Source organism: Trachinotus anak, unplaced genomic scaffold, assembly GCF_046630095.1.
Source record: "Trachinotus anak isolate AG129_WGS33_773 ecotype Australia unplaced genomic scaffold, CSIRO_AGI_Tana_v1 ptg000016l, whole genome shotgun sequence".
Taxonomy (NCBI): Eukaryota; Metazoa; Chordata; class Actinopteri; order Carangiformes; family Carangidae; genus Trachinotus; species Trachinotus anak.
The window spans coordinates 20,088,077-20,100,901 of record NW_027273867.1 but is presented as its reverse complement, the minus strand read 5'-3'; the positions used below and the strand labels follow the sequence as shown (position 1 = coordinate 20,100,901).

Genomic DNA, 12,825 nt, shown 5'->3' with positions numbered 1-12,825 from the left:
GCCTTTGTGCTACAAACATCACATACTTAACACGATATTTGACCGTTCTGTCCAACACTGTGCTGTGTTTTTAAACATTTGAATGCATTTTTCCATCTTTCAGGTATCCATAGGTTTCCATGAATATCTATATATTTAAAAAAAAAAAATCTTTAAACCATCACACTGAACTTCATTTCTGCATTAAGTTGCGTCAGAGTTGCGTTATAGATGAAAATGAATGCTGACTTTTTTGAGAATCTGCGAAATGATTTTCACACTAAATAGAAATGAGTGGCAACTGGTGGATGCTGGGTGAGGGAGGAGAAATACATCCAACAAATTCAGAATATAGTTGCAAATACAGTAGGAGCTCTTTGTCAGAACCAGAAGCCCGATCCTCAGTACGTTCTGTATTTGAATCTACCACATATCCTGTTCTCTGGAGTGACCTTATTTTCTCAGAAAGGAGGCTCGACAGTTTTAATTTTGTCCTGTCATCTTGCCTTCAGCTGATAAGACCTGCAGTGCTGCACTGATGTTAGTTTAATAAAGCTAGTTTTGTTATTTTGCTGTTTTTAATGACTCCGTGATTGATATTTTTATGATAACAAATTTAATGACAGTGTGAAAGGGATGATGAAGCTACAGAGGATTCTCACTGAATCTGCAGCTCCCTCAGATTTACTGAACTCTGCTGAGAGTTTCAGCTCGTTGGTTCAGCTGTCTGGGCTGTAATTTTACTGATTTGGTTCATTCTCACCGCTGCGTGTTTGGCCACATCAGGCAGATGTTCTCAGGCAAAAAAACATCTGTAAAAACCCACTGTAGACTGATACAGCTAGAGAGTAGCTGGTGAACATGGTGGCTGCTGCTAAAGAGAAATATTTCCCCAAGGAGCTGGTGGAGACCAAATCAGAGCTAAAAGAGAGTGAATATAGGACTTTTATTCATCAGGTTGGACAGAAATACGACTGCAGATGGATGATAATGTTGTTCTATAACTGCTGGGTGTTTAAATTAGCAACTGTTTGCTAACGAATCAACATAAAAGGTGATAATATATTGTGTTTCCTCTGACTCCCAGTGACTAAAATAATCAGTTTTTGAGGATTTAAAGCAAAACTAGTGAAGCTTTGCTGCAATAAAAGGCTGCAGTTTACCTTAGTCAAATAAATCAACTTTCTTTTAAAGAACAAACTAGTTCTTAAGTGTTATTTAATGCTTTTACCCCACATTTTGGTGTTTATTTTACCTTATTCTCATGTTTCAGGTGTACGATATCCCACCTGGTCAGATGTTCCCTGGTCAGCATGGTGCTGCCAGAAACCAGGGAGTCTACGATGTTCCCCCTCCTCAAATGGACCACAGGACACAAGGTGTTTATGACGTACCTCCCTCTTCACAAGGGGTAAGAGAACATTTCATCAACCAGTCCATCTCCTACCACAATTAAAGGGCACATCATTCGGACACACCATTTATTTCAGTCAAATAAAGTAGAATTAAGGAAGTGGTAGCCGCTTATGTCCGGAAAAATGTTATTTTTTGTTTATTGATACAGTTCCTAGTATTTCTCTTTAATTGTCTGCAATAAATGAATAATACGTCAGATGTCATATTTATGACATTCTTGCGGCTGCACTAAATGAAAGCTTCGCCTGCCAGAGGAGTTTAACCAAAACTCCATGAGTATGGTTCTGTGTCTGAACTCTCAGCAAGGAAAAAAAAGTCAAGGACATAACTCTTTTCTTTCCAGACCCTCTAAGATTTCACCAGACTTCCAGACCCGACCAGGCAGAGCGCCATCAGTTTGTTTGTAATAACCTGAAATATGCTGGGACCTGTTATTTGCGTCGTTCCTAATTACAGTTTGGGCAAGCCTGTCTAGCTGTAAAGAGTGCATTTCGAGGCTGATGGAAATCACTTACAGGCGACCATTTTATTCACCCCACTGCACTCCCATCATGCTTTGTGTCATGCACGTCAGGACACACACTCTGCTCTGTCAGTGGGAGGATAAAGCTTTGTTGTAGTCTGACGCTGCATTAGAGGAAGGAATCAAGAGCAGAAAGTTTGAGGTTTCAAATATAGTATCTACACAAAGCCAGAAGCTGTTTCACTTCCTCACTTGCCAACTGCAGCACTGCTGTACAAAGTGTATCCGGTGAAAACCCATATTCAGCACGTTTGTACACTTAGCAAGTCACAGTCGACTGTTTCCAGTAAGCTGATTTCTTCACTGTCGTGTAAACGAGAAAAGTGGTTTCTGTAAGATGGTTTTCTCCTGGAGATTTCAGATTTCTTGGAAATATATAAAGGTTGCTAATCAACTTTCTACAAGTACACGTGTGCAAAACAACACACTGCAGCCAAAAGAGGAACTGGATGAAAGGAGATATTGTTAGATGTAACAATGTGTTCTCACTTCTAAAACAATCCAATCCAGAGTCAGACAAAAACTGAAACTAAGACAAAGTTTATCGAATGTTTTGTTGATTTAGACTCTTGTGCTGCTGGCTCCGCTGTGGCTTCTGTCACTGCTACAGTTAAAATAAGAAAACCACCTTCCAAAATAAGGCTGGGGTAGAGGGGAGATCTGATTACTGCTGCGTGTATACACAGGTTTGCAGTAACCAGGTTACTACAGCGCGTGTGAATCTGAAGTACATCGTGTTCCTGATGTACAAGGAAAGGCGATGATGTTGTTGATGTTTGGTAGAAACCTAAATTAAGAACATATTATCTGATGAAACATGACCAAAATGTGGCTGAAGCAGAATTTAACCAGTAGTCAAATGTGTCTGTGTCTGTGTGTGCAGTTATATTCAGGTACTTTACCACCATCTGTAGAAACAGGCAGGTTTACTGTGAGAGAAAAGACTTTGTGATTTAGGTTAAATTCATTTCATGTTTTAATACTGATCACATGTTGATTTAATGGTTACGACTTTTGGTAAAATGGATGAGTGATTATAATGATTTGTTGAGTCTTTTTGGTGTCCTGTAAGTCCATGTGGACTGTGCACCAGTCTGTGCCTGACACAATAGATAAATAACAAACATGAGCATGACTGTGCTGCATGGTTGTGATTTTGCACTGGAAATAAAGCTAATGATTTTCCTCACCCACAGGTCTACTCGGTGCCTCCCTGCAGGACCAACCCCGCCCTCCAGGAAGGAAACTACGACTTCCCACAGCCCCTCAAACACAAGCAGGAGGGCATCTACGACGTACCGCCACCTGTCCTCACCAAGTCCGCACAGAGCCCACAGTCACATTATGATTTCCCTCCCAACATGGAGCCTGCCGCCCAACACCAACACCCAAACACCAACGGCAACGAAGGCATTTACGACGTGCCTCCGCCCGCCCTTCATTCAGGGGCAGGATCTCAGAAAGACATATACGACATCCCCCGGTGCAAGCAGCCCTCCCAGCACAGAACCTCGCCCGCTGACAGAGACGGAAGCAAAGGCATCTACGACATCCCCGCTCAGGATGCTCGAGCAGTAGGAGACGTGACTGACGGCGTGAACCGCCTGTCTTTCTCCAGCACCGGCAGCACACGCAGCAGCATGTCCACCTCCTCGTCCTCCACGGGCTCCAGCTCCGAGGGCCGCCTCGCTCTGGATGTGGACGCTGCCGTCCAGAGGTTGTACCGCCTGCAGCAGGGCGTGGAGGCTTCAGTCTGGTCTTTGCATTCAATGGCAGCTTCCCCTCACTGGAGGACTTTTCCCTTCATGGAGCGCCATGCTAACGACGTCCGCACAGTGCTGGACAGGGTCCGGGCTGCTGTGGGAGACTTCATTGTGTTTGGTCGCGGGGCTGCAGCAAACGCCACGTCTCTATCAGACTCCAGCCTGCACAGTAAGATGAGACGGCAGCTGGGACGCCTGGAGGACTCCCAGCAGATCCTGCTGCAGATCTACCAAGTCCTGGAGAACTGCAGCTGGGCTCTGAACGCCCTGGCCTCCTCTGGAAAACACCACAACAAGAGCGACGACCTGGACCGCTTCGTCATGGTCTCCAGGACCGTCCCCGACGACGCCAAGCAGCTGGCCTCCACGATAGGCAGCAACGCTGAGCTGCTGTTCAGGCGGACGCACATGGACGGGTCTTTCTCTAACGGGAGCACACCTGATGAGAACATGATCCACGCGCTCACCTCCCCCTCCTCAGATAACGACAGCTACGGGGAGCAGACCAAGCCCTTCCCTGTGCCCTCCAGCCAGGACAAAGACAACATGAACAACAGTGAGAAGTGTGTGAAAAGCTGGATGGAGGACTACGATTACGTACATCTACAGGTAAATGCTCAACGACTAAAAGACACGGCTGAAGAAAACTGTGTCGAAACATCAAGTTAAAGCCCCCATGTGTAGAGCTTTATTGAGAGTTTTGCATCTTTAACATATTCTTATGTAGATTATTTTCTGCTCTGATACTGTTTTACAATAAGTGAGTGAGTAATGTTGCAGTTAAGGATTTTATTCAGTCCAGCAGCAGCTTATTGGGAATTTAAAGCTCGTGACCTGCTCTTATTGCTTTATTAGCTTTATGACTTTATACCACGTATAAAGTATCACGCATGTATCAGAGGTTGACCCTGGGCTGTGTGAGTAAGTTTGAATACCTTTTCTCACTTGTGCGTCCTCCTCCGCAGGGCAAAGAGGACTTTGAGCGTCAGCAGAAGGAGCTGCTGGAGAAAGAAAACATCATCAAGCAGAGTCAAGTGCAGCTGGGGCAGGAACAGGTGAGACTTTCTGTTTCTTTTTACAGTCACAGACGTTGCTACGCTGACGGAGCGGTTAGGATTGGTGCTTCTGTGTTATCAGTCATAAATATTAATACATTCATTAAACATAACATCAAACACTCACAGCTGCTGCTGACCTTCTGGGTCTCGTGGTTTTGAGACTTTGTGAGATAAAAACCAGGCCAGTAACCAGATGGCACCTCATAGTCTGACACAGAAAATAACAAAGATATTAAAGGTGTAAACACATTTATTTTCTCAATCAGCTTCTGACTATGAGCATTGTGATGCACCATGAGCACACATTTTCTGCTAAAGTTGGAACATTTTTGGGTATTTTATGAGAGAGACAATATATTATTATATATTATATATTATATTTTAAATCTAATTCTACTTCTGTGCACCAATCGAGATTTAGTGACATAAAATCTGATGACAATTGTTGGGTTTTTCTTTGAAGCAGATCAGTTTTGAGGATTAAACTCTCAATAAATAAGGAAGTGGTTTTAAAATTTTAATCGTTGTGTATTTATTCATTAATATTTAATGTTAAATAGAAATACTTAAGATTTGAAATCACATTATAAGGGGCCTTTTTAGTGATATACTGTAACTACCTAAAATCTGATGCTGGTTGGACTGTTGGCTTCAACTAATGATTATTTTCTTGCTTAATCGACTAATTGTTTGGGCTATGATGTGTCAAAAATAAGGGAAAAATGCCCGTCGCAACTTTCCAGAGCCCAAAATGATGTGTCTAAATTGCATGTTTTATCAGACTAAATCCAAAACAAAACAAAAAAAAATTATTTACTTAAAACAAGCAGCAAATCTTCATATTTAAGAAGATGTAACCAGCAAATATTTGGTACTTTTGCTTAAAAAATGTATCAATTATCTAAACAGCTGCTGATTAACGTTCTTTTATTTGATCAATTGACTAACAGTTCCAGAGATAACATACAAGAAAGGTCAGAAAATAATCTAATTCTCGTCACCCTTCACAGATCAATCAGTTCAAGAAGCTGGAGCAGGAAGTGATCAAACCCGTGGAGAATGACATCACACAGTGGACGTCACACCAGCACTCAGGTGTGACCGTGGCCTCCCCCTCGGACTCTCCCTCCACCCTGTCCACCTCCGCTCACGTGTGCGCTCGGGACCGCCAGCTGCTTGGCTTCTACTCGGAGCAGTGCGAGCAGCACTTTGTCACGCTCCTCAGCGCCGTCGACGCCTTCTTCGGCTGCGTCAGCGCCGGGCAGCCTCCTCGCATCTTCGTAGCCCACAGCAAGTTCGTCATCCTCAGCGCCCACAAACTGGTCTTCATCGGAGACACTCTGTCCAGGCAGGCCTCGGCCCCCGAGGTAGCAAACAGGGTGATGAACTCCAGTAATGTGCTGTGTGACTTGTTAAAGACGGTGGTGGCTGCGACTAAAACGGCCGCCCTGAACTATCCAAACACAGCCGCCATCCAGGAGATGGTGGACAGAGTCACCGATCTCTCGCACCACTCACAGCAGTTCAAAGAACAGTTACTGCAAATGGCTAATTCGTGATTTTCACCCATGTTGCTCCTGTACATTTCACCACAGACTCCATGTGTACATTCATCTAGTACAAATATATATATTTACAGTATGTATATATATATATATATATATATATATATATTGCTCTTCATCTTTAAGCCTGTTTTGGATGTTGTAAATAGTCTGTTCTGTAAATATTTGCTATATTTTTGTGTAGATTGTTTTATATTATGTTATGAATATATATGTAGGTGCAGCATTGGTGTCTCTGTAGGATTATGTGGACATTTTTCATAACATTCCTGTTGCATATTATGAAGCACCTTATGAGATGTCCTGTTTGTTTCATTTTCACCTGTAAAATGTCGTTAATGTGTGTTACTGCTGGGTGTGACGGTAAATCTCCTTGTAAATCACGTTAATGTCGATGTGTGTGGAGATTTCCACAAAGTAAAGGACTGTTCTTAACCATGTGACTGTGTCTTTTCATTTCTCTGACATAACAGATTTGTTCGAGGAAAAGAGAAATTTCCCAGAGGAGCAGAAGCAGAGGTTTGGTAACTGCAAGTCAAAAGGAGGTGGACAGTATGAAGAGGGAATTTAAGTAACAAGCTAGACATAGTAGATTAAAGACGAAAGTAATTATAACTTTTAGATACACTGATCCCACACAGGGAAATCAAAGTGGTGTAGGAGCAGACTAACGCCGTAGTCTATACACAAGAGCTTTTACTGTACACAACCTGAAGCATAAGTAAAATGGAAGACTAAATACTGTATGAATAAACATAACCCCACAGTCCTCCTCTCCATGACTGACTGACACTTTTCTGAATCCGTCTCCTGTTCTTAAAATAAATCATCAAGCCTCATTTTTCCATTTTTTTTTATTTAAAGAAATCCCAACGATGGGATTACACCCAGTGTGACACCTGTGGAAGTGTTGACGCTCTGATCCATGAGTACTCAGTAGTTTTTACTACATATTACATATCTATATGTATATATATATATATATATATATAACATTTATACAATGCTATTACACAAGTACACGGTAGTTACTATATTATTACATGACTACTCAGTAGTTATTATTACATGAGTAGGCATTAGTTATTCTGTTACTACACTAGTACACAGTAGTTAATACATTATTACATGAGTACTCAGTCCTCATGGGTCAGAACACACCCGTGTTTGAACTCCGCCTTCATTTTGATCTCAACTATCAGGTTTCGTGACTGCATCTTGCACGGTGACAAAATCAGGCCACAAACACTTGCAACAACACCAGAAACACTGTCATGGCTGGAAGAGATTTTACGTTATTAGAGCCAGTGTTGTATCAACTTTCTGGGATCTATGACTTAAGTAAAGACAACACAAGGTGAAATCTAAACCTACATAATAACAATATTTCAAACATGAACCAGCACAAATATAAATCTTCTTTGTTTAGTTTTTATGGGCTTTCAACCACATCTCAAGGTCTTCATTCTCAGAGTCATCAAGCAAACTAGCTAGTTAATGAACCTTGAGGTAGGAGCTGAGTTTATCCAAAGCATGACTTAGCATCACCAGTTGGTAAAGAGCTCCATTTGCAAATAAAGTATCATTGTCACTGCAGTAACCCAAAGTGATGTCTAACTCAGTCACATCCTCGTGGATCCCTGCAGGATATTTTTGATTTCAAGTCATATCGGATCAGACTTATTTGTACCCTCTGATCTTAAGAAGGGCTCAGCTAAAGATGGGGCTGACAGGATTTCACATTGAGCGGGACAGAACTGCTGGATAAAGGTGGCTGTGCCAAACAATTCTTCACTTTGCTCGTAGAACATTAGATATGACACACAGAGAATAATGAGGGGCGAGTAAAGGACGAGATGCAGCTCTCACACACACGTTCTCTGTGTTTTTCAGAGCGACGCTATCAGCTGCGACACATTTTCTGTGGTTCAAAGTGTAGTGAATTGATAAAAATGTGTAGAATCACTTGGCTTCCTCTGCAACAGCCTCTTAACAACAGTAACTGGCTGTAGGATACGACGAAAAACAACCTTTCTGTTTTCTTCTCTTCTTTCCTCATCTTCTCCTAGCCCTCTTTCCTCTCTTTCATTATAGTCTGAGTGAAATATGCTCTCTCCCTGTGGAGATGCTACACTCGAGATAGATAGATGGGACTGCGAGAAGAAGAGATGCCCGCGACCACAGCGAGACTTCCGCCCCCCTCCAGCTCCCAATCAGAAAATCTCATTAAAAAGCCTGCGAGCTCACACAGCCTGGCACTTACAAGCAATCTAGCTGTTTTTATTATTCACTGCATTCCTCTCAGCACTCTCCGGGGAGATGAGAAAGAAAGGAATTTGCAATGGAAAGACTTTTTTAAAAGGGTTCCCATTTTGCAGACAGACACGGTAAATCAGGAGATGTCAGATCCACCTTAAAAGTCTGTCTGAGACATATTCTCTGTTAATCTGCCCCACAAAGGCAGAGAGCAGAGAGCAGAAAAGGGTTTAAAGTTTTAGGGTTGGCTTGCAAACTGTTTAACAGACAGAAAGGCTGTAATGCCTTCATTTTACAGCTGAGGGGAATGTCAGTCGTTTTGCAGATATTTGATCATAAACTTTGACCTGTTTGTGGCTCTAGATAAAAGGTTATCACCTTTGTGATATTTCTGAGGGGGCTAGGATTGTCTGTACCTAATTTTATGGCAAACTTTTCAAAATACTAATATCAGTGGATTGCCAAAGTCAATGGATTGATGGATCACATCAACATTGAAATATTTCAACTTTGACCTCCAAGGACAAAAGTCATCCTTTGGGGACCAGGCTGTCTCTACAAAATTTCATGGCACTCCATCCAACAATTGTTGAGATACTTCACTTAAAATCAGAAATTTCAAACTCATTGTGGCGCTAAAAGAAAGTCAGGAAATCATCAGTCAAGTCTAGAGGGAAAAGTCAGAGGATCACCGGAGTCATGAGCCATGGATTTCTCTGCCACTGCCATCCAACGAGCTAACATGGCTAAAAGAGAACATCCTTTTGGATAGTGTTATTAAAATGAAAAGGGAAAATGCAGTGTATACAAAATAATTTCTCACTTTGATCCATTTTAGGAAAATAAACTTTATTTTGATGCGCATTTGTTGTGCAGCTCATATACTAGGTGTCTATCTGTGCATCCACTGTACATATTTATACTGAAAAATCGAAAATCTAAATTTATATTTTTCAATTACAAATAAGAGCAAGGGGGGAAAATAAGAAATCAATGTACCATTTTAGCTTTAGCTAAGGCTATCTGTCACTATCTCAACAGTTAGCTTTCACCTGATGTATCTGTCTTTGCTTAGCTGTTTCTGTTTTGTCGTTGTAAGGCAGTAATAAAGGCATCTCAGGACACACTGTGGCTCTAAACTAGTGAGAAGAATAGCTTTTGGCTGATGTTAATGCTTGAGACCTGGGGAGAGATTGGTGAATCAATGAGTTATTTTAGTCCTGGCAGCTCTAATACATCCACCGGGGCCAGAACACACTGTCCTGGACTCGACAGCAGCAGAAGCTTCAGTGTGTATCTGTCACCAGGGGCATCGGGCCAAACATCTCATTAATGACAGTCTCTGGTTTACCACAACTCCACAACTACGCAAGGTGCTGCAGAGGCGTGAGAGCTGAGGCTGCATTTTGTTCAATCCCCTGGAGCAGTTGTCTCCACGCTCCCCGATGAGATACTGTCTAGTCGAGCCGAGAAACAGCAAACAGGTGTTGGGCTGCTGGGGTGGAAATTTGCAGTGATATACAAGAGCAATGGCAATCAAAAAGTCAGCTGATCACCTGACTGTGCGTGAGCAGTGCAAGGTCATTGGAGAGATAATGGGCAACACCTACAGCCAGAAGCAGCAGCACAAAGCAAAGTACGGTGTGTATATATATATATATATATATATATATATATATATATATATATATATAGAGAGAGAGAGAGAGAGAGAGAGAGAGAGAGAGAGAGAGAGCGAGAGGAGCAGCGGAGAGTCTATGTCATTTCCTTGGCTTACCACAATCATTTCCTGTAAAGTATTTGCAGGCTCTGAAATTACAGCTTCGTAGCTCAGCGGGGCCTCCTTCTCCGAAAAAGGCCCCAGCTGCAGGCAGAAATGTAGTCAGCCAGATCTGAGGGAGAGGTGGCATCATTAGTATGAATAAAAATCTGAGCAAAGGTTTGCCTCATAGTCAATTTACTGTAAGGGTGGTTTCTTAATTTTCTGCACGTGTTTCCAGTGAATGATGGATACAGGATATTCTGGACGAGTGGATTCTCAACTTTTGAGTAATACCACAGTGAAATGCATCAATTACTGCACTCAAAATAACATACATCTATTTCCTATTTACATTTAATTATATTTGATTATGTTCTTGCTGCGGCCGGTTAAATACTCAGATGAAACATGAATGGAGTACCTAATGGGCCTACCAGGCATAGTTTCAGGGGCTAAGGGTCAAAGGTCAGAAGTCATGGGGCTCCTGACCCACAGCCTCAGTGTTAAATGACTGCTAATGTTTCTAAATTGAAAGTCATAGAGCTTAGTTGTTACCACAAAATGACCTTAAGGAGATGATAAACAACCAAAAAAGAAACACAAAACAATCACGAACAGTCAAAAATGACCAAAAAGCAACACATAACTACCAAAAAAGAAATGCAAGATGACCACAGAGAAGAAAAATGACCAAAAAGGGACACAAAAATGATCACTAAGGGACAGGTTATATATATGAGGGGTGGAGCTTTCTACCCATCTGTGCACAAGTCCTGCAATCAAGATTTTACTACAGTATCACTGTCAAAATACACTTAATGTACCAAGAGTAAAAGTACTCATGCAAAATGGCCTGTTTCAGAAAAACAACATACATACAAGTACCTCAGACTTGTACTTATGTACAGCACATTATATTATTTAATTAAAATCATTGACGTAGTAATGACTTTAATGTTGTAGCTGGCAAAGGTTGGGCTCATTTTAACTAACATATAATTTATTTGTTGATTTTCATTTGCCCTGTGATAGATTGGTGACCTGTCCAGGGTGTACCCCGCCCACACCCTGTGTCAGCTGGGATTGGTTCAAGCCCCCCTGCCCCCCATGGCTAATGTACTGATGGACGGATATATTTATTTTATTTGTAAGATACATGTAAAGGAGTAAAAAGTACAACACTCAAGAAAAGTACATCAAAAATATACTGGACAGTACATGTGTTTACTTTCTTTGCTTCTCTAGCAGCAAATATAAAGTCATGACTGCAGATCAGTGTTTATTAGGCAGTCGTGAGTGAAATACTAATCTGAGTTTCAAAAGAGCTGACTGACACAGAAGAGAAAAGGGCCTAAAAACCACAAGCTCTGAGGAAATTCAATACATTTGAACTTTAAAAAGAGTCAACCTATTATTTTACCCATGAAACACTAAGCGTTTTATAATAATCTGTCTTTAAAGCTCTTCAATTCAAGAAAACATCATCTTTATTACAATAGAGCTCATTTGTGGCTCCATTGTTAGCATTTAGATCTCGCTCTGCTGCACGTTTGCAGTCACAATCATTGCATCCTTGCACTGCATCAAGTATGAGCAGTTTAGGAATAAGCTAATGACCCTTGGGGCTGAAATTGATTAAGTGTTGTCAGAGACTAAAATGATCTTTTAAAGCTAGACAGACTCAGTATAGATTATACATACAGTAGATTAATGTACTGCATTGAGGTCTGAGACAGTAATTTATGGCAGCAATTTGAAGGCAGCGAGCAGAGTCTAAAAGGGTGCACAGACGGTTTTGCAGAGGGATTTCACTGGAGTCAGGGCATGTGTTTCTGTGTATTTGTTTTATTTTTAGTATTTTATTTTTGTAAGTTTTAGCATCTGTTTTTGTCTCTGAATTCCACTCAAAAACAAAACAGCTGCACTGTTTGTTCCACAGTGAAAAAGAAAAAACACTCATTAACCAAACTCTCAAATCATGTGGGCAAAATAAGAATTTAAATCACTTTTAAATATCTTATAAATTTCTTGTTTTGTTCTACAGATCTCTGAGTCTCATTAACCATCAAATACCGACACAGACTGTTTTGTCTGCACACAACTCAACTGTGTATCTTCAAATTAGTCTTGCAAGACATCTCTAAACAAAAAACGTCCCACGACTTCACATAACTTTATTCTCACAGGTTGTGCAAAAAGTATTGATACCATTAAGTAAAAATCTGGTATAAGTACCGAAGTTTTACCAGCAATATGTTCTAATAGTTTTAAAATAGATCAAATTAAATGTAATTAAAGTGTTCTTGAGGCTGCAGGATGCCCCCTGTAGGAGATTTATGTTACATTATTGGATTATTATTACTACTGCACTACTGTGTACTCTCACTGTAATGTTTCAGCTGGATGAGGTGGAAGCAATTATAACTAGTAGAGTCAATATATGCATCATATGCCAGAAATGTTTTGTTTCCATAATCATGATGTTTAATAGAAGGCGTAACTA

At 41.1% G+C, this 12,825-nt stretch overlaps 1 protein-coding gene across 3 annotated transcripts in view; it reads left to right on the top strand.

Moving 5' to 3' along the window:
• The window catches only part of nedd9 (neural precursor cell expressed, developmentally down-regulated 9), a 37,372-nt gene extending 30,628 nt beyond the window's left edge, over positions 1 to 6,744 (top strand). For all 3 annotated transcript variants that reach the window (XM_071499793.1, XM_071499792.1, XM_071499794.1), the window contains 4 exons: positions 1,253 to 1,390; positions 3,115 to 4,290; positions 4,647 to 4,736; positions 5,750 to 6,744. In XM_071499793.1, the coding sequence (XP_071355894.1) occupies positions 1,253 to 1,390; positions 3,115 to 4,290; positions 4,647 to 4,736; positions 5,750 to 6,298 (1,953 nt within the window). In that variant the 3' untranslated portion in view covers positions 6,299 to 6,744. The remainder of the gene's footprint in view (positions 1 to 1,252; positions 1,391 to 3,114; positions 4,291 to 4,646; positions 4,737 to 5,749) is intronic.
• The last annotated feature ends 6,081 nt before the right edge of the window (positions 6,745 to 12,825 follow it).